This window comes from Gopherus flavomarginatus, chromosome 19, assembly GCF_025201925.1.
Source record: "Gopherus flavomarginatus isolate rGopFla2 chromosome 19, rGopFla2.mat.asm, whole genome shotgun sequence".
NCBI classification, from domain to species: domain Eukaryota; kingdom Metazoa; phylum Chordata; order Testudines; family Testudinidae; genus Gopherus; species Gopherus flavomarginatus.
In genome coordinates, this window is record NC_066635.1 from 24,272,412 (window position 1) to 24,299,313 (window position 26,902).

The 26,902-nt window shown below is 43.6% G+C and overlaps 1 protein-coding gene across 1 annotated transcript in view; it reads right to left on the reverse strand.

Moving 5' to 3' along the window:
• FOXN1 (forkhead box N1) overlaps positions 1-25,308 on the reverse strand; it is a 29,142-nt gene extending 3,834 nt beyond the window's left edge. Inside the window, exons 1-6 of the mRNA XM_050929067.1 lie at positions 25,186-25,308; positions 22,219-22,722; positions 18,636-18,746; positions 13,476-13,603; positions 12,123-12,219; positions 196-403 (exon numbers count right to left, since the gene is read on the reverse strand). Of these exons, the coding sequence (XP_050785024.1) occupies positions 196-403; positions 12,123-12,219; positions 13,476-13,603; positions 18,636-18,746; positions 22,219-22,722; positions 25,186-25,308 (1,171 nt within the window). The remainder of the gene's footprint in view (positions 1-195; positions 404-12,122; positions 12,220-13,475; positions 13,604-18,635; positions 18,747-22,218; positions 22,723-25,185) is intronic.
• Between the last annotated feature and the right edge of the window lie 1,594 nt (positions 25,309-26,902).

Consider the following 26,902-nt stretch of genomic DNA (forward strand, 5'->3'; position numbering starts at 1 on the left):
TTACTTTAGCCCTCATCCTACATTTCTGTGCTGCCACCCATTTAATAAGCAAGAGGCCTTGGACATGGATCATGTCCCTTCCCTGCACCCAAATCCTCCTCTATTGCTTGATTCTCAAAATATTTACACTGCTTGCTGCTAAGAAGGGTTCTATGGATCACTGTTTGAGAACTAATGCACTAGCATATTACTAACCTGGCTTTGCCATACTCTTCCTCACAGCAACTGGATCTTTCCTTTTCCATTTCTGAAGCTCTTCCTGCATCTTATCAATTTTGGCTGGATTCAGTGCCCACAAACAGCCTTTCCGAGAAGAGCCACCTGACTTGTTTTCAACTTTCTCAAAGCATTTGTTCAAGGATAAATTATGGCGTACAGAGTTCTTCCAACCGTCTGGAGCTGTCTAGAAAAACAAATTCAAACTAAGACGTGAACTGGAAGATAGTTTCCCAAATATACCTCTACGGTGTCTCAAGTCCTCTGCTGAAAGGATAGCTTTGTGTATTGTTAATGAAGGTAAAGAGCTGCCAACACACCGTGGTTTGAAAGAGAGGCTGCCCAAAGAAATTAGAGCTGGAAAAGGGCCATTAGTTCAGATCTGTTCATTTCCCAGAAGGACCTTCACAAGATTGTTTCCGGCATGTATTTGTCCCTATTTTGACCAGTTTAGTTTTCAAAGATCCCAGCAATGTAGAACTCACTGTCAGGGACATTTTTTCTGATAGGAACTTTAAGCTCATGCTCCAAAACGTCTGTTAGTCTATAAGGTGCCACAGGACTCTTTGCTGCTTTTCAAGGTTAGAAACTCATGATTACTCATTCCCATTTTTTTATGAAGTGTAGTTACATGATAATGTCCCATATTTTACAATGGATGAAAAGTATTATTGGATCCTTAAGATCACATATGGTCAGACAGAACCTCTCTTTTATCCAAAAGGCCTTCCTTCTAGAAGTACAACATCCTTTCCTCATCCAAGAGATGCTCAGTGCCACTTATCATAAGTGAGGCATTGGTTCAGTGCTCATTCACAGAGAATAGTGTCACATGTTGAGGGTATGTTCCAAAGACCATAGAAGTCAATGGAAAGACCTCCATTGACTCCAGTGGGCTTTTCAGTTAGGCGCATAATCACTATTATCACTTCCTGCAGCACCCTCAGTTTTTCCTTTTTTTTTTTTCTTTCTCCCCCCCCCTTTGGTCTGCTGTCCTAGTACTGACCAGCTCTTGTTTATGAGATTTTCAAATTCAGAGCTCAAAACAGTAAGGCTGCATGCCAGATCAAAAGGCTGAGATCAGAATAAAGCCATGACTTTTCACATGGCAGTACCTAGCACTGACAAATAAGTTTGCCCTTCATTTTGTTTAATGTTTTAAAGTGCTTTTGAAATCATATTTAGGTAGAGATTTTGGCTGATAATAGTTGTGTTGCTTCTTTTTGGATTATAATGACAATATGCCAGAGGTTCGCAGTGATGGAAAAACATGACATTTTAAGATGCAAGGAAGTTTGTGGGACAGTCACCAAGTTCCAACTAGCAATTTTTGCACATGAATGGCCACTGGATCATTCAATAGTGAGCTCATAAAAATGAAAAGAAGAATTAACTATACAAAGAAGGTTCATCTTTAGTCCACTTCAGAACATCTAGAAAAAAATCAAGCAAATAACCTAATGGCTATACATTACTTGGACGTCACCTGAGTGTCACAATAGACATCAAATAGGACTTAGCATGGTACCGTGGGTGTAATTTTTTGTGTTAACAAATTGTATAACTATTAGGCTGAGTCACTAGTCTTCTAGATGAGGCAAAACAGTTTCCACACCTGACTACTGTCTTTTTTTCACTTTTATTTTTAAGCGAATTGTTAAAATTGGGAGGTTCTGAGATTAACAATATATATAATTGCTTCAATAAAATAACACACACACACACACACACACACACACACACCGCCATTTTTATTCAAGCACTCTGATCAGTGAGATACAAACTGTTCCCTCCTTGCCCTGAGAGGAAATTCTGCACTTAATCACAAAGATTCAGAGAGTAGAAGGAAAAAACCTACAGCAGAAGCAAGATTTTCTCCATTGTATAGGTTTAGAAATGCAAAATAAGAAGAAACATTTCTATCTGACATTGATTTTACTTACAGGTATAATTTCACATACTGGATTTTTTTTCATCACTGTCTATGTAGAACTGAAGTTTGAAAAGAGAAGTGGGATCAGGAATCTAAAATTTGGTTTTCCTTAGCTTTGTTGGAGGACAACTGAGTGGTATAAGGATTATTTCCTGAGTATCCTTGACACCTTACTTGAATGGGTGAGGGTGCTGGATCTTTAACAAGGGCTTCTTTTATTCAAAATATTAATTAGTGACAGAGGTTAAATTGATGATAACAAAAAAAACAAAACAGTGTATTAGCCAATCTGAAAAAAATCCATTCCCATCTTAATAGCTCAGCTTTCACTTTCTCGGCTCGTGTGACATCACCATTTTATTAATTTATCTGAGTCTTCAGAGTGAGTGAGGACATTAATTCTAATTTAAAAAAACAAACAGAAAAATTGGGCCGTCTTTATCCACCGTCTTTATCCACAAAGCAGCAAATAGGGGCAATAGCCCAATTTTGTTCCCCTTTGCAGGTCATCTTTAAGTTGACGCCAACCAATTCCAAATATAAACAATAAAGATGTTCCTCATATGTCCAGTGTATACTTGATAAGTATCAGAGGGGAGCCGTGTTAGTCTGGATCTGTAAAAGCAGCAAAGAATCCTGTAGCACCTTATAGACTAACAGACGTTTTGGAGCATGAGCTTTCATGGGTGAATACCCACTTCGTCGGATGCAAGTGGGTATTCACGAAAGCTCATGCTCCAAAATGTCTGTTAGTCTATAAGGTACCACAGGATTCTTTGCTGCTGTATACTTGATAGCGAATGATACAGCTTTTTAAAGAGCAGAACATGAGATTTTATTTCTAGCCCTATAAATGGAAGATTATATGTCTGCCCTGTCCCTGCCTAGTAAGGATAATTAATGTTTCTGCTTAGCAGTAGAGAAAGTGAGGAGTGGCGTATGCTTCCCAGAGGTTTTTAGAAAGGGTGGGGCTCATGCTTTTAAATAGCTTTAGGAACATCTAAAACAAAAAAGTATTAGTAAGAGGACTGGTTCTGAAGAGTGATGCCAAGTGATGAACTGGTTCTGACATCAAGATCTCAAAGATGCTTGTCAGGGAAACTCCAACGCTTTACCCAGTTCAGTTGTCAGAATGGTACAACAATGTGTTAATGATGCATCTTTTCTTGGTAACTGTTTTTTTAAGTTAAGACTTTTCTTTTCCAATATTAATGAGCTTTGATCACCAAAGCTCCTGTTCTACAGTTGAAACCTGGTAACTAACTGGCTCCTTTCTCATATCAAGCAGTATGGTTGGAGGGAGTGTAGAATTTAAGAGAGGGAAAATACCTTGTGTTATGGTCCCATCAGACCACAAACTTTTCTAACCTCCAGACCACTGGCAGTATTTTTATCTCCAATTTATATATACATAAATTAGTGTTACTCTGCACAGACCCATTGATCGTGACCGCCTCTTGAAGTTTAAAGAGTTTTATGATCTTGCAAAACTCTTTCTCTTTAAATCTGGCTCTCAAGAGAAGGGAGAGGTACTTCAAAGAGCAATTCCACTTTAGCTGTGTGGATGTTTTTTAGGACGTAGGAGTTGGATTGCTCTGTTTCAACTAGAAATGAGACTGTTGCGTCATAGAAATTGCATTTGCTGTGGCAGTGAGTAGAAGTTAATTTGACTGGGCTTGTGTCATCTAATGTCTCCCAGCAAGATCCCATGTGCATTTGTACTATATGGTTTCTCTCCAGTGGTAATTGCTTCTCCACCCCTTGGCTCCATGTTCTGGTAACTACTGAGTGATTTTTGATAGAAAAAAACAAAACTATTTTTGCCTGACTGCTGAGGATAACATAAAGGGAACTACTTCACAAGGATCTTGATGAAGACTTCCAAAGAGAACAAGTAGTTCATAGGGCAGTAACCTATTGTATGGTGCATGACTCTGGTAATTTTATAGGTTAGATAGAGCTAGAACTGATTTCCCAAAAGTAAAAGATACAGTTCTTTCATTTTCTATGTTTATTTTAAGGATGTTTGGGATGAAATTATGGAATTTAGTTGACTATAAAACTAATGTGTAAAAAGATTCTTCTCACAAAGTGTGTGATTGTCTCAACGGTACCCTCTGTCATTCTATTTATAGCACACTTGGATTGAGTGGAGGAGGAGAACCTCATTCTCACTGTGATTTTTAAGTGACTTAAGTGGGGGGACACAAGGATATGAGAAAAGAACTGTTCACACTCCAAGGAGTTGACATCTTGTGGAGTCCTGAATGGGAGGGAAAGGTATCAGAAATGGCACCTTCTCTCTGACTGTTACTGGGGTGGGGAATTGATGCTCAAAGGCTGTAGTGGAATACATGCAGAAAATGTGTTTAAGGAAACGATGGATGTTTCACTGCCATTTTACACTATATCAGGAACAGGGAAGAGGAACTTCGTGGAGCAAGGTTCTCCCACTCCTAAGAATTCTATGTATTTATGTTAGCAATAGCAGCATTGGGTCTGGAGCAGCTTCTTTTGTTAATCTGGTGTGAAGCATAAGGCAGTGTAACTTCAGTAACTAGTGAATAAATACAGGCGTGCTAATGATTATGTTTATAAAATGTATAGTTTGATATGTTTTTAATAAACTGACTTTTTAATTTTGTGACAGACCCAGGCCAGTGGGGTACAGGAATCTGGTAGAGGGCAAATATACTGATCACTGGGTGAGTAGTTTTTTGTTCCCTGAGTGCCCAGAGCAGGGGCTGCACTAGAGTAATCAGGAACCTGCTAGAACCAATTAAGGCAGCCAGGCTGATTAGAACACCTGCAGCCAGTCAAGGCAGGCTAATCAGGGCACCTGGGTTTAAAAAGGAGCTCACTCCAGTCAGGGAGGGGGGAGCCAGAGGAGAGGAAGTGCGTGTGAGGAGCTGGGAGCAAGAGGCGCAAGGAGCTGAGAGTGTGAGGGTGTGCTGCTGGAGGACTAAGGAGTACAAGCGTTATCATACACCAGGAGGAAGGTCCTGTGGTGAGGATAAAGAAGGTGTTTGGAGGAGGCCATGGGGAAGTAGCCCAGGGAGTTGTAGCTGTCATGCAGCTGTTACAGGAGGCACTATAGATAGCTGCAATCCACAGGGCCCTGGGCTGGAACCCGGAGTAGAGGGCAGGCCAGGGTTCCCCCCAAAACTCCCAACTCCTGATCAGACACAGGAGAAGTTGACCCAGACTATGGGGAAGATCACTGAGGTGAGAAAATCTGCCAAATAAGCGTAGAGGAGGTAGAGGTAGAGGAGGAACTTCGTCACAACTGGTGTTAAGAGTGGGATTTGGTGTGCACAGCGCAGTGGAAGAAGGAGGGTGATTTAGAAAAGAAAAAAGGAGAGTTTTTTTTTTTATTACAGTGGATGACTTAGTGCGGGCATTGATACAAGCTACGGCAGCCCAGCAGGAGGCTACCCGTGTCCAGGCAGCCGCCCAACAGGAGGCAGTGCAGCTGCAGGAAGAGACTAATCGCCTGCTGATGGACCAGGCTTCTCAAGACCAAGCTATGTTGCGGGAACTGGTAAACCAGGTAAAGACCCTTACAGAGCTGAACCGCGGCCTTGATCGGACGCAAATCATACGGGCCAGCCATTGGCTGCAGAAAATGACACAGGAGGATGATGTAGAGGCATACCTTCTGGCCTTTGAGAGGACAGCCCTACGAGAGACCTGGCCTCGAGACCAGTGGTCTGGCATCCTTGCCCCATTCCTGTGTGGGGAGGCCCAGAAAGCCTACTATGATCTGCCTGAAGAGGCTGCAGCAGACTACCCCCAGCTGAAAGCAGAAATCCTGGCCCGGTCTGGGGTAACAACTGCAGTGCGGGCCCAGCGGTATCACGAATGGAGATACCAGAAAAACAAAACCCTGTGGTCCCAATTGTATGACCTCATCCATCTCGCACGAAAGTGGTTGCGAACGGAATCCCGGAGTCCGGAAGAGATACTACAGGTTCTGGTCATCGACTGATACATGAGGGGGCTACCGCAAGACCTTCGTGCTTGGGTAAGCCAGAACAAACCCTCCACCTATGATGAGGTTGTTACACCGGTAGAGAGGCGAAGGACAGCGAGGGAGCTGACCTGACCAGTTAAGGAAGAGGCACCCCGGGCTAAACTAGCAGCACCCCTTAGAGCTCAGGTGACTGGGCAACCAGGAGATCACAGGTGGAAAAAGAGAGGGGCTGAAGGCCCACCAGAGGCCACAAAGAGTCAGAGCACTGAGGGAGAAGAGTATCGTGATGTTAGACTGCCCAAACCAAGAGACCAGGGAATGCCTAAGGCCCCATGCAGATGTTATGCCTGCGGGGAGTGAGGACATATAGCTGCACACTGTCCCAATGCTGAGGAGCCTATGCAGTGTAACCTGGGGAACTGGGCAGACCCATGCTCCCTAATCCACCTTGTGGGGTGTCTCACTAACCCCACATATGTACACCAGACCAGTAAAGCTAAATGAGTTAGAGACCACAGCACTGGTTGATTCGGGGAGTGCTATCACGCTTGTCTCGGGGAAGCTCATGAAGTGTAGTCAGCTGCTGCGGGCTAAGTGTACGGGTATAACATGCGTCCATGGGACAGTTGGTTATTACCCCACTAACCCAGTAAAAATCGAGATTCAGGAGAACACTACTGAGGTAGCAGCAGGTGTAGTCCCTAAACTCCCATACCTGGTGCTCATAGGAGGGACTTCCCAGGGTTTGGAGACTTACTCCCAGTAGGAAGATTGGAGAAAGAGGGGAATCCTGAAGTTAGTGAGGCATCCACAGTAGACTGTCAACCCCCAGTCTTCTCGAAATATCCCCCAATTTATTTTCCATTCCCAGACAGGGTAGAAAGTCGAAAAGGGAAAGGAGGGCAGCTAAGGCCTTGGGAACCCGAATACTGACCCAAAGCCAGAGGGTCGCTCTCGTAGGTAGGCGGACCCGAGCAGCTGAAAAGGAGGCCACCCAGGAGGGAGAAGCACCCGAGTCTGACCCCCACCGTAACGCTTCTGAACCAGTAGAGGCAGCAGAGACTGGGCCCCTAGATCTTGGGCAGATTAGCCCCGGAAGAGGAAATTTTGGACAGGACCAGGCTGAAGACCCAAGGTACAACAACATTAGAAAGAAGGTGACTGAAATAGATGGGTCCCCCGTGGAAGGGCAAACCCAGGGACCAGGACCCTATTTCATAGTGAAGAAGAATCTCTTATACTGGGTTGCACCAGTACAGGGGCAGAAGGTACAGCAGATCCTAGTACCTCAAAAACACCAGAATGCTGTATTAAGTCTTGCTCATAGTCATCTTTTTGGTGGGCACTTGGGGGTAGAGAAGACCCTGGCACAAGTCCTATGACGGTTCTTCTGGCCCGGAGTACACGAAGAAGTGCGGAGGTATTGTGCATCCTGCCTGGAGTGTCAGCTGCACAGTCCCCGTCCCCACCTGAGGGCACCTTTAGTATCCCTTCCCATCATAGAGGCCCCCTTTGAGCGAATAGCCATAGACCTAGTGGGACCCCTGGAGAAGATGGCTCGGGGCCACCAATATATACTTGTTATTTTGGACTATGCTACTCACTACTCAGAAGCCATCCCCCTGTGGAACACAGCCTCTAAAACGATAGCCAAAGAGCTGATGGGGATCTTTGCCCAAGTGGGGCTATCAAAGGAGATATTAACAGACCAAGGAACCCCATTTATGTCAAAGCTAATGAAGGACCTCTGTACGCTGCTCCATATACATACCCTGAGAACTTCAGTCTACCATCTCCAGACTGATGGGTTGGTAGAAAGGTTTAACCAAACCCTCAAGGCTATGATAAGGAAGGTGCTAAGTCGGGACAGGAGGGATTGGGACACCCTACTGCCCTACCTTATGTTCGCTATCTGGGAGGTACCTCAGGCCTCAACTGGGTTTCCCCATTCGAGTTATTATACAGGCGTCACCCTCGTGGCATACTAGATATTGCCAAAGAAATTTGGGAAGAGGAACCCAATGAAGGGAAAAATATAATAGAACATGTAATACAGATGCGAGACCGGATAGCCTGGATCACCCCTATTATACGGGAACATTTGGAAAAGGCGCAGGAGGCCCAGAGAACCCATTACAATCTCCAGGCAAAAGTCCAGCAGTTCCAACCAGGGGATCGGGTGATGGTGTTGGTACCCACAGCAGAAAGCAAGCTTCTGGCCCAATGTCAGGGGCCCTATAAGGTGGTTGAACCCGTGGGGGAAGTAACCTACAAGGTGCGGCAGCCAGGACTCCGAAAACAAGAACAGATTTATCACATCAACCCTCTGAAACCCTGGCATGCACAAGAGGCATGCATAACTGTCCAAAAAGACCTAACCCAGGAAAACAAGCCTTCCAAACAGATGAGTGTGTCTCCCAATTGAACACCAGACCAGAATGAGGTGTCTGAGATGATCTTCCGGAACCAAGATGTGTTCTCGACAAAACCAGGTCGAACAACCGAGACATATCACCACATTGTCATGAACCCTGGGGCCAGAATAACAATGAGGCCCTATCAGGTGCCAGTGGCCAAAAGGGAGGAAATAAAAGCAGAAGTAAAAAAAATGCTGGAGTTAGGGATCATCGAAGAATCCCACAGTCAGTGGTCCAGCCCAATCGTGCTGGTGCCCAAATCTGATAGCACCACAAGGTTTTGCAACGACTTCCGGCGACTAAACGAAGTATCCCAGTTCGACGTGTACCCCATACCTCGCATAGATGAGCTAGTGGACTGTCTGGGGAATGCCCGGTACTTGACTACCCTAGATTTGACAAAGGGATACTGGCAGATTCCCCTTGCGGAAGACGCAAAGGAAAAGACTGCGTTCTCTACACCAGAGTGTCTTTTTCAATATACTGTCCTCCCTTTTGGACTACATGGAGCCCCAGCTACTTTCCAGCGCCTCATGGACAAGCTATTATGCCCGCATAACAGTTATGCTGATGCCTACTTGGACGATGTGGTCATTCATACCCCAGACTGGGAAACATACCTAGAGAAGGTGGAGACAGTCCTTGATACCTTCAGGCGAGCTGGCCTTACAGCAAACCCTGCCAAGTGCACTGTAGGGTTTACAGAGGCCAAATATCTTGGCTACATTGTGGGAAAAGATCTGGTAAAACCCCAAGTGAACAAGTTGGAGGCCATCCAAAATTGGCCTCGACCACGTCGCAAGAAACAAGTCTGGGCATTCCTAGGTGTAGCGGGGTATTACTGACGATTTATCTCCCACTTTGCCACAAGGGAAAGCCCCCTGACAGACCTAGTGAAAGCCCATGGACCTGATCTGGTGAGATGGTTTGACGCAGCTGAGGAAGCATTCACAGACCTACGGACTGCCCTCTGCAGTAACCCCATACTGATAGCCCCTGATTTCTCCAAGGTATTTATCCTGCAGACAGATGCATTGGAAGTAGGGTTGGGGGCCGTTCTATCACAGATGATCGGGGAGGAGGAACATCAAATTCTCTGCCTCAGTAGGAAACTCCTTCCGAGGGAACAAAAATATGCAGTGGTGGAGAGGGAGTGCCTCGCCGTAAAATGGGCCATGGAAGCATTGCGCTACTACTTGCTCGGGCGCAGATTTGTCCTTGTGACCGACCATGCCCCTCTTCAATGGATGCAGCGGAACAAGGAGAAGAACACAAGGGTGACCAGGTGGTTCTTATCCCTCCAATCTTTCCAGTTCCGCATGCAACACAGGGCAGGGAGCCGTCATGGCAATGCTGATGGCTTGTCACATGTGCACTGTCTGGCATCCCAAGCCGCCCAACCTCTTGGTGTTGAGCAGGGGGGAGGGATATGTGACAGACCCAGGCCAGTGGGGTACAGGAGTCTGGTAGAGGGCAAATATACTGGTCACTGGGTGAGTAGTTTTCTGTTCCCTGAGTGACCAGAGCAAGGGCTGCACTAGAGTAATCAGGAACCTGCTAGAACCAATTAAGGCAGCCAGGCTGATTAGAACACCTGCAGCCAATCAAGGCAGGTTAATCAGGGCACCTGGGTTTAAAAAGGAGCTCACTCCAGTCAGGGAGGGGGGAGCCAGAGGAGAGGAAGTGTGTGTGAGGAGCTGGGAGCAAGAGGCACAAGGAGCTGAGAGTGTGAGGGTGTGCTGCTGGAGGACTAAGGAGTACAAGCGTTATCATACACCAGGAGGAAGGTCCTATGGTGAGGGTAAAGAAGATGTTTGGAGGAGGCCATGGGGAAGTAGCCCAGGGAGTTGTAGCTGTCATGCAGCTGTTACAGGACGCACTATAGACAGCTGCAATCCACAGGGCCCTGGGCTGGAACCTGGAGTAGAGGGCAGGCCAGGTTCCCCCCACACCTCCCAACTCCTGATCAGACACAGGAGAAGTTGACCCAGACTATGGGGAAGATCACTGAGGTGAGCAAATCTGCCAAATAAGCGCAGGACCCATCAAGGTAGAGGAGGAACTTTGTCACAATTTGAAATGTATTGAAATTATCCTTCTAGAAAATAATATAGTCCTCAAATAAATATACAATACTTGGCTTTAGATCACATAATTTGAGCATTGTGCCACAAGGCATCGTTGTTTAGCATGCTATTAATTCATGTACCTGTTCTTGTACCTGGTTGTAAAAATAAGGGGAAGGCGACTGTCAATTTTTTTAGAGAACTAATTCAAGACTCTGAATTACTCCTTGATTTGGAGCAGCATATTTTGTCTAACTTCTAGATTCCTTGTAATTTGCCTTTTAAAAAAAACACAAAAAACACTTTTCCAGGTCACTGTCATGTTGTTTAATTTCCTGTTTGTTTTTAGCCAAATAGCTGAGTCTCTTGTGACATAACGGTATCAAATAAGAGTGCATGTTGCATTAAACTCTGCTATAAAGATGCTGATGGGGATTGATGGTCTTTTGTTACTACTGCTCTGGACTAGTGCTGTGACAGCCCGTCTAACGCCAGCCCTGGCAACCCCATTAAAACGAGGTCGCAACCCACTTTGGGGTCATGATCCACAGTTTGAGAACCACTGAACCTATATAATACTCATCTCTTCTGCATAGGCCTAGGGTAGTGTGTTGAGTACACACTAGACTCATGCACTAGGCAGAGGTTGCAAATTTTTTTGGGGGGTGGGCAGTATCCCCTTCGGAGATTCATGTCCTATGTGCCCCCTTCCATCTGTCATGGAAGACAGGAGAGCAATAGCCCAGCCATCTAAACTGACAGTGCTGGGGAGAGAGGGAGGCAAGGGTTGAGTTGCATGGGAAGATGCAGGGGGTGGCAGGTGCTGGGTGCCTAGGGGAGGCAGGGGGTGGGTGGGTGCTGGGTGCCTGCAGGAAATAGAGAGGCAGGGGCATCCCTGGTTCATTCCCCTCATTTTCCTCCATGCACACCCCATCAGGAGCAGTTACCAGGTGCCCAGCTACCTCCCCTTCTTATCTGCTGCTTCAGCGAGACCATTTTGCAGCTGCCAGGGAGGCTCTGTCTCCTTTGCCTTGCTGCTTTCCAATGCATGAAGCTACAGCCTACAAGACCCACCAGACACACACCAGATCTGGCTCCTCTGCAGTGCAGGTGCCTCAAGGCTGCCTGCCTGACCCAAGCTTGAGTAGAGCCCCCTCCCTGAACACAATGAAGTGGTGGCTACAGCCTTCTAATGGTGTCACTTGATGAGGCCTGTGGTGGCCTGCAAGATGCAGCTGACTTGGAAGTATCCCTGCTCTGTGCTGCTTGTGGCCCCCTGATAACCTCAGCGTGTTTATACGTCCCTCCACCCCACCTCCCCACCCCCCAGTTTGAAAACCAAAGGGTTAGGAGATGTATATGATGTCATTGGTTAGATATTGCTCTTCTAGTCTAAGAAGCAAACTATCCATTTCAGTAGAATGGACCTGGTCTCTTACCCTGTGCTGACAGGCAGATCTCAAGGAAAGGGGGAAGCAGAAGGGTATTGGAATCAATTTTTAAAATGAAGAGCTCACCTTGAAGTAAGGAAAGTGTTCCGTCATGAAATTGTAAATCTCACTGACCGGGAGACTCCCTGTTTTACTGTTTTTGAGCGCCATGAAGATCAGGATGCTTTGGGAACAAAGAAGAAACAATGACCTTTACTGATAGCTTCACATTTCAGCCTGTATTATTTGGTTTCTCAGTAATAGAAAAAAAGACAGAACTTTACAACATGTGCAACTCGTTTGTTTGATCTTCACTGTAATAAGATGAATCCTGGTGATTCCTAAAGGCTGCATGAAGCTGTTACAAGTAATTTCCTGGCTATCTGTTATGTTGTGTAAGGATTGCAGCGGTAACTGTTGCTCTACACATAAAGGATCTGACTTCAGTTACATCAGTGTAAAACCAGTGTAATGAAGTGTAGGATCAGGTCCCAGGTTTTCAAACTTAATTTGGTGGGTCTTGCAACTGCATGAATTTGTTAACACTGAGCTCAAATATGTAGGCTGCCAAAGACTCTATGGGGAATGTCAGACTGACAGTGACAAAGGGCTTAAACTTGAGGTTAACTTGTAGTAGTTTACTTTGGCAAGCTGTCATCTGGAGAAGAGTTCCCACTAGGGTCTTTTCTATTGCTATTGATTTTATGTGGATGGCACACAGACACTGGAGATGGGTGGCCGTGTAAAGCCCTAATACGGGTTATATGGTCACCAAAGGACCTCATGCTTGCAGGACAGCTAGATTTATTTCAGATACTCCAGGACAATGGGGACTGAGAAGACTGTGGAGGCAACACTAGTGTTGTAGGGTTTAGTTTCACTGAAAAAGCAGATGGTACAAAAGTGAAAAAAAGCCCACACTTTACAAGGAAAACACTCTAACTTAATAGAAAACATTGCTTACCAGCTGTTTCTTGTGTTTCCAAAGAGAGAGAGAGAGAGTGAGTGTATGTGTGGTTTCCAGAGAGTGTGTGTGACATATTCCCTGTCTTTCCCATTAATTGCCCACATTCAGCAGAAAAGAATTAGCATTATTTCATATCCTGGAAAAAACATCAGTTGCCAAGAGCCCCATATTCATGAGATAACAAACACATACTTTAATATTATATATTTAAAACCAAAGAGTGTGTATGTCACACACACACACGTATACTGCGGTTTTTTATTTACGTGCTCAAAAGAATGTGAAATGTTTGTGAGCTCCTTTCCATATGCCTTTCCCTCTCTCTTTGCTCCAGAATCGAGGACATTTCATGATTCATACATTTCAGACAAATGAGAGCAAGCACCATGTTGCAAATTCTGTATTGGGGGCAGGCTGTGTCTAAATAGCATGGTTCCCCTAAGTTTTAGACTTGGGAAAAACCAGGTAGTTACCTGTAGGAGTAGATGGGTTTAGGAAACAGAGGCTGCTGGGATTCTTGACTCCCTTGAGGAGCGATTCGCTGGTAAGGATAGTGTGATGAGGTAATATAGGTTACAGGATAACTGCCTCCTGAGGAATACTGACAACATGATAAAAGACAAGTTAATTGACTTAAAAGCAAAAGAAGCAAGAAACTCCCAGAAACTGTCTTTATTAATAGTAGCAATAAACATATTTCTGAGGATACCTTCCACCAACCCAATATGGCACTACACAGAGAAATAAAATATTACATTAATTACTAGATTAAAAAGAAAACAGCATGAAATACTTCAAACAATAAAATACACCATGCAAGACTAAAACTCTAAAATAAGACAAAAGATTAAAGCTCCTAAAAAAACCTCTGGGGACAAGAAGTAATGTTTTTTAAAAGTGGAGATGAGATAAATTAAGACAGAAGCCCAATGGGGCAAATTCATTCTGCACCATCGGAGTAAGCTCAAAGACTTTCTTGCTTGTTGACTAAATTTAGACATCATGATGCAACTTCTCAAGGATGAGTGGTGTCAGAATACACATGAAAACAAATAAATCCTAAAATAAGCAAAGCATCTTCTTCCACTGGCCTGAGAGAAAAATGAGGCAATTCGTTCTATCAAGTCTCTAGCAGCCTAGGAACAAGAAACTGAGCTTATTTTTGAGATTTGAACTCTGTGCCAATCCAAGCATTGTAAATAATTGAATCAATGGCTGACCCATTTTGATTATATCTTTTGCTGTAACAAAATTATGCAAATTGGAGATGAGAAAACAAACTGCCATTACAGTCTATTGTGCAGAACATGCAGGAGTATTCTCAATTGCACACCGTTTAATGGTTTATCCTGCCTCCTTTCAAAAGTCCCATGCTATGAGGTTTTAACTGCTTCCCTTGGGAGATTATTCTACAGTTTTAACAGCTCTCACTGTCAGGAAATTTTTCTTAATACACCTCTACCCCGATATAACGCTGTCCTCAGGAGCCAAAAAATCTTACCACGTTATAGGTGAAACCGCATTATACTAAATTTGTTTTAATCCTCCGGAGTGTGCAGGCACGCCCCCCAGAGCACTGCTTTACTGCGTTATATCTGAATTCGTGTTATATCGGGTCGCGTTATACCAGGGTAGAGGTGTATTTAGTTTACATTTCTCTTTTCTTAATTTTACCCTGTCATTACTAATTAATATCTCCTTGGACCAATAACTTCCCTTGCTCCTTGTTTACACACTTCAAATATTTGCCAATAGGTATCATGTCCCCTCAACCTATACTTTTAATGGTTCAGTTCCTCCAGTTTCCTAGTAACTTCAGTTGCTTTTCTCTGAATTTCCTCCTGTTTGCCAGTATCTTTTTCGTTCTGAGCTGCCCAGAACTGACTGCAGTATTCCAGGCAGGGCCGGTGCTACCATTAAGGTGAACTAGGTGGTTGCCTAGGGCGCCAAGATTTGGAGGCGCCAAAAAGTGGTGCCCCCAATTTTTTTTACAGCATTCCTCCCCAAGCACGCGGTCGCTGCTCCACTTCTCCTGCCTCCCAGGCTTGCAGCACCAATCAGCTGTTTTGTGCCGCAAGCCTGGGAGGAGAATTAGAGCAGGGGTGGCGTGCTCGGGGAGGAGGCGGAGCAGAGGTGAGCTGGGGTGGGGAGGTGCCACACGGCTCCCCGGGGAGCTGTGGGGGGGGTGCCTCAGGGCAGGGGGGGAGCTGCCATGGGGGGGCGCCTCAGGGTGGAGGGGGGGCGGGGAGCTGCCGCAGGGCTAGGGAGGCGCGCAAGGTGGAAGTTTCACCTAGAGCGTGAAACTTCCTTGCATCGGCCCTGATTTCAGGTGCAATCCCACCAGAACCATGTAGGAAAACATACTGAAAATATTAACTTGTTTGCAACAGTGACAAACAAGAGTGAAACAAACAGGATATGGAGAACTTTACTTTTCTACCTCCTGCTCCAGTAACATACATACCGGGCAAAGATGCAGCCCTCTGAACTACCATAAGTTACATCTCCAAAGGCTGTCTGACTTGTCCTCCTGGGTTCAAAGTTGTCACCAGGGTAGAGAGCTGGGCATTTATACAGTAATTTTGATTTTATTGGTTTCAGTGGCTCTTTGGAAGGAAAGGAGACTGAGATGGAAATGACTGTGATGTTATTACCAGAGGCAAGAACTGGATGTTTTAAAGATTATTTCTGTTTTATTGATTTCATTGCTCTTTCTTGAGGGACTGGAGGCTGGGGAAGGTTCCGATATGATGGGCTTGTACTGCTTATGACATGGCATAACTGGCACGAAAGGTGTCCATGTTTTATGGTGGGTGGGTGACGTCAGTAAGTGCTGCATATCTGCTATTACTTTCAGGCCCATAAGAAGGGGTTTCCTTATGACTCATTTTCTATCTTGTGCCCATTAAAGGGGAAGGGGAGACCATTTTATCTTACTGGCAGAATTAATGAGGGAGCTGACCTCTCACCTCTATATTGAGATGTGAGGCATGACTTGGACAGCCTTCTGTCTGGCTAAAAACCCCATTTGCTTGTGTTTAATTTTTATTAAGTCAAATTGCTCTGCTCCAGTTGAGGTTTGCAGGGCAAAGCTTTGGTGGTGGTTCTGCTCTGCTGAAGACTGACCATTACAATACTATTTCTCCCAAACTTTGTATCACTTACACGTTGGTGTCTGGTGCTGGACAGTAATTCTACCTATTGCAGCCTCGGTTGCTCATGCCTGTCATTTTCATCTCTGGGCGCTAGCATATATTGCCATTACCTTTATCATATTAATATAAAAAGGGCAAATGCAAAAATTATAATAGCAACCAGCTACATATGAGAGGTTTGTCACAGTGCCAGCCTACAGGTGGATGGAGACTTCCTTTCACGTAGTGCTTGTTCTGTCTTGTCCAGCTACTCCCTTCTTGTCTTGCTCAGCTACTCCCTTCTATGTTTCAGAGGTTACACTGTAGGTTTTTTTAAATCTAGTTAATGCCAACATGTAGTAACAATATTGGCATGAAGTCACACATCTGCCTTCATAGGGAATAAAGAACATGAAAAGAATGTGCAGATTAATTAGCAGCCAAAATGGTATTTCTGCTAAAGTTACATGCAGTGTATGGTTGTATATTTATATGATGTGGAGGCAGAAAGGTGCCATGACAGCAGACTGAAATCTGATTTTACTGTCTGAATAGCTGCTTCATAGTTGCTTTCGGTCTGGTTTCAGACTCACTCGTCTCAGATCCACAAAAAAGGAATGTTCACTTCAACTCTCGTAGATTCAGACTACTACTAAATTTGAGGCTAATAAGGCAAAGGTCTCATGAATTATAAAGCCAAAAAAGAGCTGTTCATGAGAATTAATGCTTTTTTTGCCACTTTATTGCTTAAAAAAAGAAGTCACATAGAGAAATTATGATTCGCTGAATTCTTCAGGTTGAAACAAGTTCTGAGAACCAAAGAGAAAATTATTTTAAAAGTTATTAAGATTTAAAATTGTAATATCAACCTATCTTGCTGGGAACTAAGAAGCTAATTTTGGCTAGTTGGTGGCTCCAATGAGAAACAGCAGCATGCCAGGGAGTGACATTGTGCCCTAGCCAGGTTTCTTATACATAGTCAGGGTAGAAGGAAAACCTGTTCTCTCTGACATCTGCCCCAAGGCTTCTGTTCTCCCAAATCCAGCCTGTATATGTTTAGCTCCTGCACACTTCCTAAGGTCTGTTGGAAGGGTTTTCAGCTCCTGCATGCTGTGTAGGATGTCTGCATGGTGTGGGAGTTGGGGGCTGCAGAGAGAGGAGTGGGGAAAAGATATGGTGGGCATTGCCCCAGTCCTGTGGACCCCCAGAGGTCTGTAGGAGAGGACAAGCCTCCACACTGTTCATTAATAGAATTTCGGTAGTGCCCAGAGATCCCAGCCAGAACTGGGGCCCCATTGTGCAGGGTGTTGTACAAACACGCGGTAAACAACAGTCTCTGTCCTGAAGAGCTTATAATCTAATTAACTACAAAGGGTAATAGGTAGGTACAGAACATAATGGAGGGAGTGGAGGCAGAGGGAAGACAAGGGTAATAGTAATAGGAACATATGGTTTCATAGATCTGCTATCTGCAAGCCTGTGTACCTCAGGAGGCTCACTAAAACCTCTCCGCACCTGAGCCTTAGGAATCTCACAGGTGCCATCCCTGACCACCTCCTGCACACCTTAATAGGTTTGTTCCTTCCCAAAGAGCCTGCCAAGGAGTGTTGATGCACTGATGAACTTCCCAAGGCTAGTAAGGATGTGGCTGGGGTGGGGACGCCCATAGCCCCTCTTATGTTTTATGGGGGTGTGGGACACTCCCCAGAAACATGCTAAGGTAGGGCTTATAGAGGTCAGTGGGCCATGAGCTTCCTAATGCCTATGTCAGGGGGCATGAGCCTCCCGAGGCCTGCTGTGGGTGTTCAGAGCGCAAAGTCTTATAGCGGCTAGAAGTTCAGAAGACCCCCAAAGGAATCATCATTGTGCACTTACTCAAGGGGTGTCCTACATCTATGCACCTTCTAAAATCTGCAGAAGTTAGGCTCCCCTTCTGCAAATCTTAGGAGGTGTACACTATAATAGTGAGACAGCTGCAAAATAAATGGTTTATGGCAATCAAGTACAGATAAGGTGATTTGTAGCTATAACCGCACTTGGCTGTTTAAAGCTGTGTGGACTACCCAGATTTTTAAAATATTTTTCTCTGTGTATTTTTCTTTGAGGGTACATTAAATATATTTTATTTTTGTTGCAACTGTCAGAGTACAGTGGGTTTCCAGGGTTTAGATGGAGCTGGTAGTTACAAATGTAAAATCTTTTAATTTGTTAACAGAACCAGTTTTCTCTAGGAGTCATTGCAAGAGAATAAATAAGCAATACCAAAACATTTGTATAGGTTATTTTTTCTGTGTAACCATGTTTAAAATTCGTTTATCTCTATTTCTCCTTGACAATATTTTCATAAGCAACATGAGACTGTTCATGTAGGAACTTCCCAGCAAGTGCAGAATTAGTTGATACTGTTCACCCAGTTCTTGTGTTTTATAGTCAGAGTCACCAGACCAGTATATTGTAGGACACTCAAATTTATTCACATTGTCCACACATTGCACATACCTGGTGAAATGGGTGTGAGGGGCAGTACATTTGCTGCACTGGAGACTGGTAACAGTACAGACTGGGCTGCCCTTCCAGTGGAGGTGTCTTAAGCTTGACCTCTGAATCCCGCTGAAATATATTCAGATAAGGAGTTATTACAGAAAACGACAGACATGGAAATACATTGAGCCTTTCAGTTACTGTCTCCTATTTGCCTTTGGATGTTTTCTCTGCCCTTCTTGGACTTCTTTCTACTCAAACAAGAAGTATTAATAGGAATGTATTTCATCTGCTGGAGCTTTTAGAAGGCACATCCTTTTGTACAGTTGCTATTTAGAAAGAAAGAGGCTGTTGTTAAAATCCTCTAACATAAATATGAAAAATCCAGAAAATGATCATTTCCGTTTGTCCTTTTTTCTTCGCCAACCAGAATAACATGCATTCCTCAGCTCTTTCTGCCTTTCTCTCACTCCTTTAGGCTGTCAATAGGAAGAATGCACAAAGCTGGAGGGAGAGTTGGGAATCAAAATATATGGAGAAACAGGTTGCAGAGGAAAATCAAACTAGACTGACTGCATCAGCTAGCTTGATTGCTATAGAAAATCCAGCTGTAGAATAGGAGCTGTCTCTACAACTGCCAAGAAAGGCAGATCGGTTGGTCAGGCTTAAGCAGCATAGGCCTCTCCCCTGCTGCCCATCTCTCTGTCTAGGATTCCACACACTTAGTGTACTACCAGAGTCCTACAGACTTGCCTCAGGGATGCTGACATGGTTAAGAATACAGTATTCAAAATCCTTGGCTATTCTTCCAGGAGTAACAACAGATACCAAGCAAAATCCAGTACTAGTGAAGACTGAACAGAAAGCAGTAATACATTTAGGGAGATTACCTCAGAAAAAGAGAGAAGCTCAACCTCAATTTTCCTTTCAATTATACTGTTATGTTATAAAGACTGATGGACAGATTTGATCAATAACTTAAACACATAATATATGAATAACTGGGATAATTTCTAATAACCACGGAGCTGGCATTCTTTAAATGATCCTGGCAACTTGATTAAGATTTGAGCTCCCTGCCAACCGATGTAAAGTGGCAGAGCCACCTCAGTATTCTAAATATCTTCTTTTAAATCTGCTACATCACTTTAAAAATAATCACTGATATTTTTGTGTTATATATATATATATATATAAGTGTGTTCTCTCCTACTGTCTTTGCAGTGTCTTTTAACCACTTCGGACTATTCGAAGGAATTCATATACAGTAGAACTTCAAAGTTACAAGCACCTGGGGAATGGAGGTTGTTTGTAACTCTGAACTAAACATTATGTTGTTCTTTCAAAAGTTTACAACTGAACAGTGACTTAATACAGCTTTGAAACTTTACTATGCAGAAGAGAAATGCTGCTTTTAACCATCTTAATTTAAATGAAACAAGCACAGAAACAGTTTCCATAACCTGTCAATTTTTTTAAACTTTCCGTTTATTTTTAGTCATTTACGTTTAACAGTACTGTATTGTATTTACTCTTTTTTTTTTTGTCTCTGCTGCCTCCTGACTGTATGCTTCCAGTTCCAAATGAGGTATTTGGTTGACCAGTCAGTTTGTAACTCTGTTGTTCGTAACTCTGATGTTCTACTGTAGTGTATAAGTGATAAAAGGGAACTACATTTTTGCTTTAGCATCATAAGAGGAATAACCAGACTGAGCACAAATATGGAAATGTAACTTTCAAGTTTACAAGAGAGAACTGCAAATTAAAAACAATCAAAATTCATTATTAAAAGGTCACATGCACATCTTATTTTCACCATCATATTCAGGTAAGTCAGAAACAATATGGATCTGAGTCCATCCTTGGGCTCGGGAATGAGAAAATATTGGGAGTAGAGCCCCCTGCCCCATAACACCTGAGGAACCTCCTCTATTGCCCCCAGTGCGAGGAGCGATGGCGCCTCCTGTAGCAGGAGTTACTCGTGAGAGAGGTCCCTGAAGCGGGACGGGGAAGGTGGGCAGCCACAAAATTGGATAGAATATCCCACCCCCTACCATGCCCATGACCCAGCGATCTGAAGTAATCTGGGCCCAGGCACAGCAGAAGTGGGACAGATGATTCACAAAGGGAGGGCAAGGATCCAGGATTTGGGCTGGTGCTCTGTCCCTGGGTGCACCTTCAAAAGTTCGGCTTCGAGCTGGGGGGCTGCTTGGAGGAGATTTGACCCTGGCCAGGGATTGTGAATGGTGCCGCATTGATGAGCTGGCCTTCCACGTAGGGAAGTGGTGCCGATGCTCCTTATGCGAATCCTTCCTCAGTGCTGAGATGTCCTTCACTGAGGCCAGTGCACTGTGCACCAAGGCTGCCAGGGCCAGCTCTTGAGCTGCTTGGGGCAGGAGAGCAGACTCCATCAAGAGGAGCTTGATAGTCTCTCTCCCTCTTAGTTCTGTGCTTGAACCCTCTGCAGATGGTGCACTTGTCTTGCAAAGGACCCTCTCCCAGGCACTTTAGACAAGCAGCGTGCGGATCCCTTCTGGGCACGGGCTTACTGCACCTATCACATAGCTTGAACCCCTAGGGCTACGGCATGCCCCAGTGACGGGGAAAATATGGGGGGGAACCCTCCAACTTAAACGTACTAACTAATAAAACTGACTAACAATCTTGTGAAAAATAATAACTATGTACATGGAAAAACGCTAAGAAACACTGGCAAAGCAAGAGACTGGTTGCTCCAACGACTGTCACTGGCAGTAAGAAGGAACTGAGCAGGCAGTGGGTCAGCAGGAACCTATATACAGCGCCACAAAGGCACCACTCCAGAGAGCTCCACAGCCCACCGGATGGGTAAAACCTTCCGACAATCATGCATGTGGAGCGCGCACACAGGTATTGGAATTGACATAAGCAACACATCCCAAAGAACAACAGTTACGAAAGGTAGGTAACCGTCTTTTCATTGTCACTGGGGTTCTGCCTTAAAACTTCCTTTTTCTAATGAACAATGGAAGAAATGTAGATAGGAAACCTGCTCTTACTTGAAATAATGGATTTCAAAGAGTTGCAATTTAAAGGAGTTTACAGACTTTATACCTTTCCTTATATTTACTCTTTTATCAATCTCAAAGCAAGTAAAACATGCATGAAATATAAAGTGCCCAAACCTCCTTATAGTAATATGATCTTAGATTGTCCTGAAGCTTGTTTATTGCTGCCGATAGTATTGAAATGAAACATTACAATTTGTGAACATGCCATATAGCAGTACAATTTTCCACGTTAGCATGCCAACTAAATGGGAGCCACCACTCGGTTAGGGCTACCTGAATCTTAGTTCTCAGGAAAGTTGAATATTTCAGGTCCACATATTGGGTTTATAGGGAAATCATTTCTATGGACTTCTGAGAACTAATTTTAATTGAGGAAAGGGAGTTGCAAGGGGAACTGCAACAAAAGTAGTAGATTTGAACTCTGAGAGTTCATAACAGATAGTAGATATGAACAGACTAATTGTTGGTACAGTTATGCCATGGATAACAGGAATTATTTCCAAAAGTAGTTGAGGACCCTGATGATAGCACTCTGTACTATGATAACTCACCATGACTTGGGAACTGTGATCTTGGCCTGTGAGGTTGTATTGGAGATTGTTGCACCATGTTGGTTCTGTGGAAATGTTCTGAATATGTGTGGGAAAGGACTCTGACTCTCCAGTGCCTGTAGATCCTGGTAGCTCTTCAAAACCCTCAATGCTTCTTGCATTTTTGAAGGAATTACTATCCAGTGTGAGGGCTGGATGAGTTTCTTGGAAGACATCTTCACTGAACTCCCTCTTATAAGGATGGAAGGGGTTCCTGTTGCTCTTGAGGAACCTGCCATAGTTTCCTGCAGTGCTTTCCTCGTAGCTATACCTTCTGAATTTCTCAGCATTGGGAGAGACTTTAAATTTGCACTTGCCAGAGTGAATTCCTTGATTGGCAGAAAATCTCCCATGGATTTGATCCTGGGTTGGAGAAGAGGGGCTTGGGCTGTGCGAAGATTCTGAACTCTTTCTTTCTGTCCCGCTGTCTGGATCATATGACTGGCAACTGAAACTGGGATTATCCTGCAAGGCAAAATTTGCTTACATTTAAAGACCACTGAACTGCAAGAGCTGATACTTTCAATATACAATGAACACTGGGCTACAGAAGCATATTCAGGGAAGGACTTGCAGATTCAGAAAGATCTTTCAGGGAAATCTGCATGAAAATACAGTGTTCCCTGCAGAGAGAGAAACCATGAAGAACTTGCAGCATGTCATAAAAAACCTATAATGTTTCAGCGATCACTAATCTACATAAGAACTTGTTTGTCAAGAGTCCTAGTTTTTAATTTTTCTAAATACACGTCCAGTTTGAATGGATTAGTCACACTACACCCATTGCTGCTGTGACAATCAAAGGCATTAATTTAGTTCAATAAGCTACTGTATTGAGATGTTAAGGGGAAGCTGATGCATCCTGATGTGTGATGCCAATTCGAGCATTTCTTGCAACTAAACATCAGCAGTCAGTGCTAATCTGGTTTTCACAGAGAAATTATGTTCATTCAGGGACTCATCCAAAAAGCAAATCCAACTCTGGGCCATTTTTGGCTTGATGTATGAATGAAAACCAATTTTAATATTATTTTATAACAGTCCTTCCCTCTTCATTCTTCAATCAAGCGAAACATGTCTGCAGGTAGGCCATTTTTGTTTCACCAAGAAGTATTATAAAATCATAGAGGTAGTTGTGCCAAGCTGTTTGGACAACTATACTGTTAATCCACCACCTGGAATTTTCATGATGGAATCATGATATTACATAAGAACATAAGAACAGCCATACCGGGTCAGAGCAAAGGTCCATCTAGCCCAGTATCTGTCTACTGACAGTGGCCAATGCCAGGTGCCCCAGAGGGAGTGAAGCTAACAGGCAATGATCAAATGATCTCTCTCCTGCCATCCATCTCCATCCTCTGATGAACAGAGGCTAGGGACACCATTCTTTACCCTTCATGGCTAATAGCCATTTATGGACTTAGCCACCATGAATTTATCCAGTTCCCTTTTAAACATTGTTATAGTCCCAGCCTTCACAACCTCCTCAGGTAAGGAGTTCCACAAGTTGACTGTGTGCTGTGTGAAGAAGAACTTCCTTTTATTTGTTTTAAACCTGCTACCTATTAATTTCATTTGGTGACCCTACCTAGTTCTTGTATTATGGGAACAAGTAAATAACTTTTCCTTATCCACTTTCTCCACATCACTCATGATTTTATATACCTCTATCATATCCCCCCTTAGTCTCCTCTTTTCCAGGCTGAAGAGGCCTAACCTCTTTAATCTTTCCTCATATGGGACCCTCTCCAAACCCCTAATCATTTTAGTTGCCCTTTTCTGAACCTTTTCTAGTGCTAGAATATCTTTTTTGAGGTGAGGAGACCACATCTGTACACAGTATTCGAGATGTGGGCGTACCATGGATTTATATAAGGGCAATAATATATTCTCAGTCTTATTCTCTATCCCCTTTTTAATGATTCCTAACATCCTGTTTGCTTTTTTGACCGCCTCAGCGTACTGTGTGGACATCTTCAGAGAACTATCCGCGATGACGCCAAGATCTTTTTCCTGACTCGTTGTAGCTAAATTAGCCCCCATCATATTGTATGTGTAGTTGGGGTTATTTTTTCCAATGTACATTACATTTATCCACGTTAAATTTCATTTGCCATTTTGTTGCCCAATGTTTGCTTTCTCTGTAGTTGAATGCAATGTACCAAACCAGGTGGTGGATACAGACATGCCAAAATCATCAGCTATAACATAACAGCATTCTTTTTTTAGCTAGCTGACAGGTTGAATATGTGAGCAGTAAGAGCCAGAGAATTTCTTTCATTTCATGACTTAAAGTCACAACCAAGTCTGAGCATTTGGTGATATCCTCCATTGGCAGGGGATGGACAAGATGGGTTTATCCTTTAAATCTCTAATTTCTGTGGTTCTGTAAAGAAACAGTATAAAAATCATTTAAAAAACACCACCAGTTGTAAAATGCGACCTGATATAACATGAATTCGAATATAATGTGGTAAAGCAGTGCTCCGGAGGAGGGTGGGTGCGCGCACTCTGGCGGATCAAAGCAAGTTCGATATAACGCAGTTTCACCTGTAACGTGGTAAGATTTTTTGGCTCCTGAAGACTGCGTTATATCGAGGTAGAGGTGTAACTATGATTCCTATTAGAGATAAGTTGCCTGGTTTTGTACCTGAGTACTGAGAATCCAGTAGAAGAGTTACCATAGGGCTTACAATTCAGCACCATGTGTAAGCTTTTGATACTTCAGAAATATAATTTAAATGTTTGCTCTTGTACAGCAATTCAGCATTCTTGGTACCTTCTGTTACCATAAAGATTTCTGAATTTATTCTTGTGTTATTTCTTTGGATGGACAAATCTGAGTCCCAGTATACCAACCGTTAAGCACTGTAGCTGGGCGTGTCCTTGTTGGAAAGGAGAAAAAAGATTGCATGTCTTACTCACAGTTTGCTGAGTTGGGGAGCTAGGGTCCCCTTGTGTCTGCATGAGGTTGTCTTGTTGGTCACTCTCCAGAGTGTCCGGAGAAGAGAACTTAATATTAGGTTGATCTTCAAGCAATGAAACCATTACCAAGTCCCAGCCTGGTAAAAATCCTGTTGTAATGGAACAAAACCACAATGAATAAAAGTGTATATCTGCTTTAAAAAGATGTCTACTGTAAATGGACAGCCTTTCTTGTCCCAAACAAAGCTCTTGGGCTTCACCATTTGCATACCTGCCTGACCAATGTTCCTCTCCCTCAGATTGTGAGTATTTCTAAAATTGGAATTGTGAAATAAATCATCTGATTCTCTGGGGAAGATTCCGACTGCAGATATCCAGCCTGGTCACCCTGTTCACCCAAAACTACACAGAATTATCAGCACACTGGCATTTTCCCATAACTTTCTCTATAGGGAGAGGTTTTATACAGGTGTATCTACAGTGCTCTGATGAAAGGTGTGATAGCCATGCTGGCTTACTATGGAGTGCACTGCTCTTCCATGGAGGATTATGCTTGTACTGATCAAGCTACACTGCTTGGGGGTGTTACCTGAGGATAATAACACTGCTTTGTTGAGAGGCTCTTATGCAGATGAACTCATACTATTCTGGGCATGGCAATTTAAAGGGAAGGTTTATCTCTTCACTGCTTAGATTGGGAGGGGTCGATATACTTCCATTTTTTCGTTGGTTAAAGGCACATGACCTTTTGTCTTCTGCCTTACATCATTACATGTAGCTGAGATGTGTAAGGATCCAGCATCACTTAATGTAGTGTCATCACTCACATCTTCCTCTCTGCCCCTAACTTTTGATCTGGGACATTTCTGATACTATTGCTTTGTGTTAAGAGAAGCAAGTTGCATATTCTAGTGTCTTGTTTTGTGCTATAGGCTCTCCTGGGTCTTGCTCTTTGTGACCTCCCTAAATGTCTCTCTCAGGCAGTAATAGTGATGGCTTATCCTGTATATCACAGACGACCTTTTGCTGAACGTGCTGCCCTACAGAGAGATCCTGTCATGTCTGAGCTGTGTTGGAACTACAGAAGTTGGATCCAGATGTACAAATTTAAAATCCTATCTTCACATGAAGAGTTAATCAGTGGAATTTTGCTACGTTTAAACGGCCGTTAGGTAAATAACTGCAGGGTTTATTAGGTTTGGTTAAAAACAATATATCATTTTAATATGTGAACCTTTTCTTTTGCCTTTATAGTTCAAAGAACAAAATCTATTTCATGATGAGTAGGTCAGCTGCAATGTGCACTGCCTAAGGGAATAAAACACCCTGGGGAATGGAAATTCAGTGTGAGATCTCTATTAGATCAGGAACAAGTGATGTTAGCTAAAGTTCAGAAATGTCTTGGGCCCAGAATCATCTCTGAGCAAGTTATCTGGAGGCTGACAGGGAGGGAGCTTCTAATTATTGACATGCATGATGAAAGGAGCAGGTGGAAAATGCTGACAGCTTGGCCATATCAGATATATTTGTAGATGTTCAGCACTGGCAGTCCTGTTCTCAACATTCATTTCTCACTTGGTGGCTGACCTATGCTGTAAACTTGAATTTTGACCAGTTGCCTCATTTTGTGGACAAAAAATTCAGAATCTGATTAGAAGCACTGGTCCAGCTACCCTGAAGTCCTGGTGATACTGTGTTTAAGAAGTAATTTGACAGA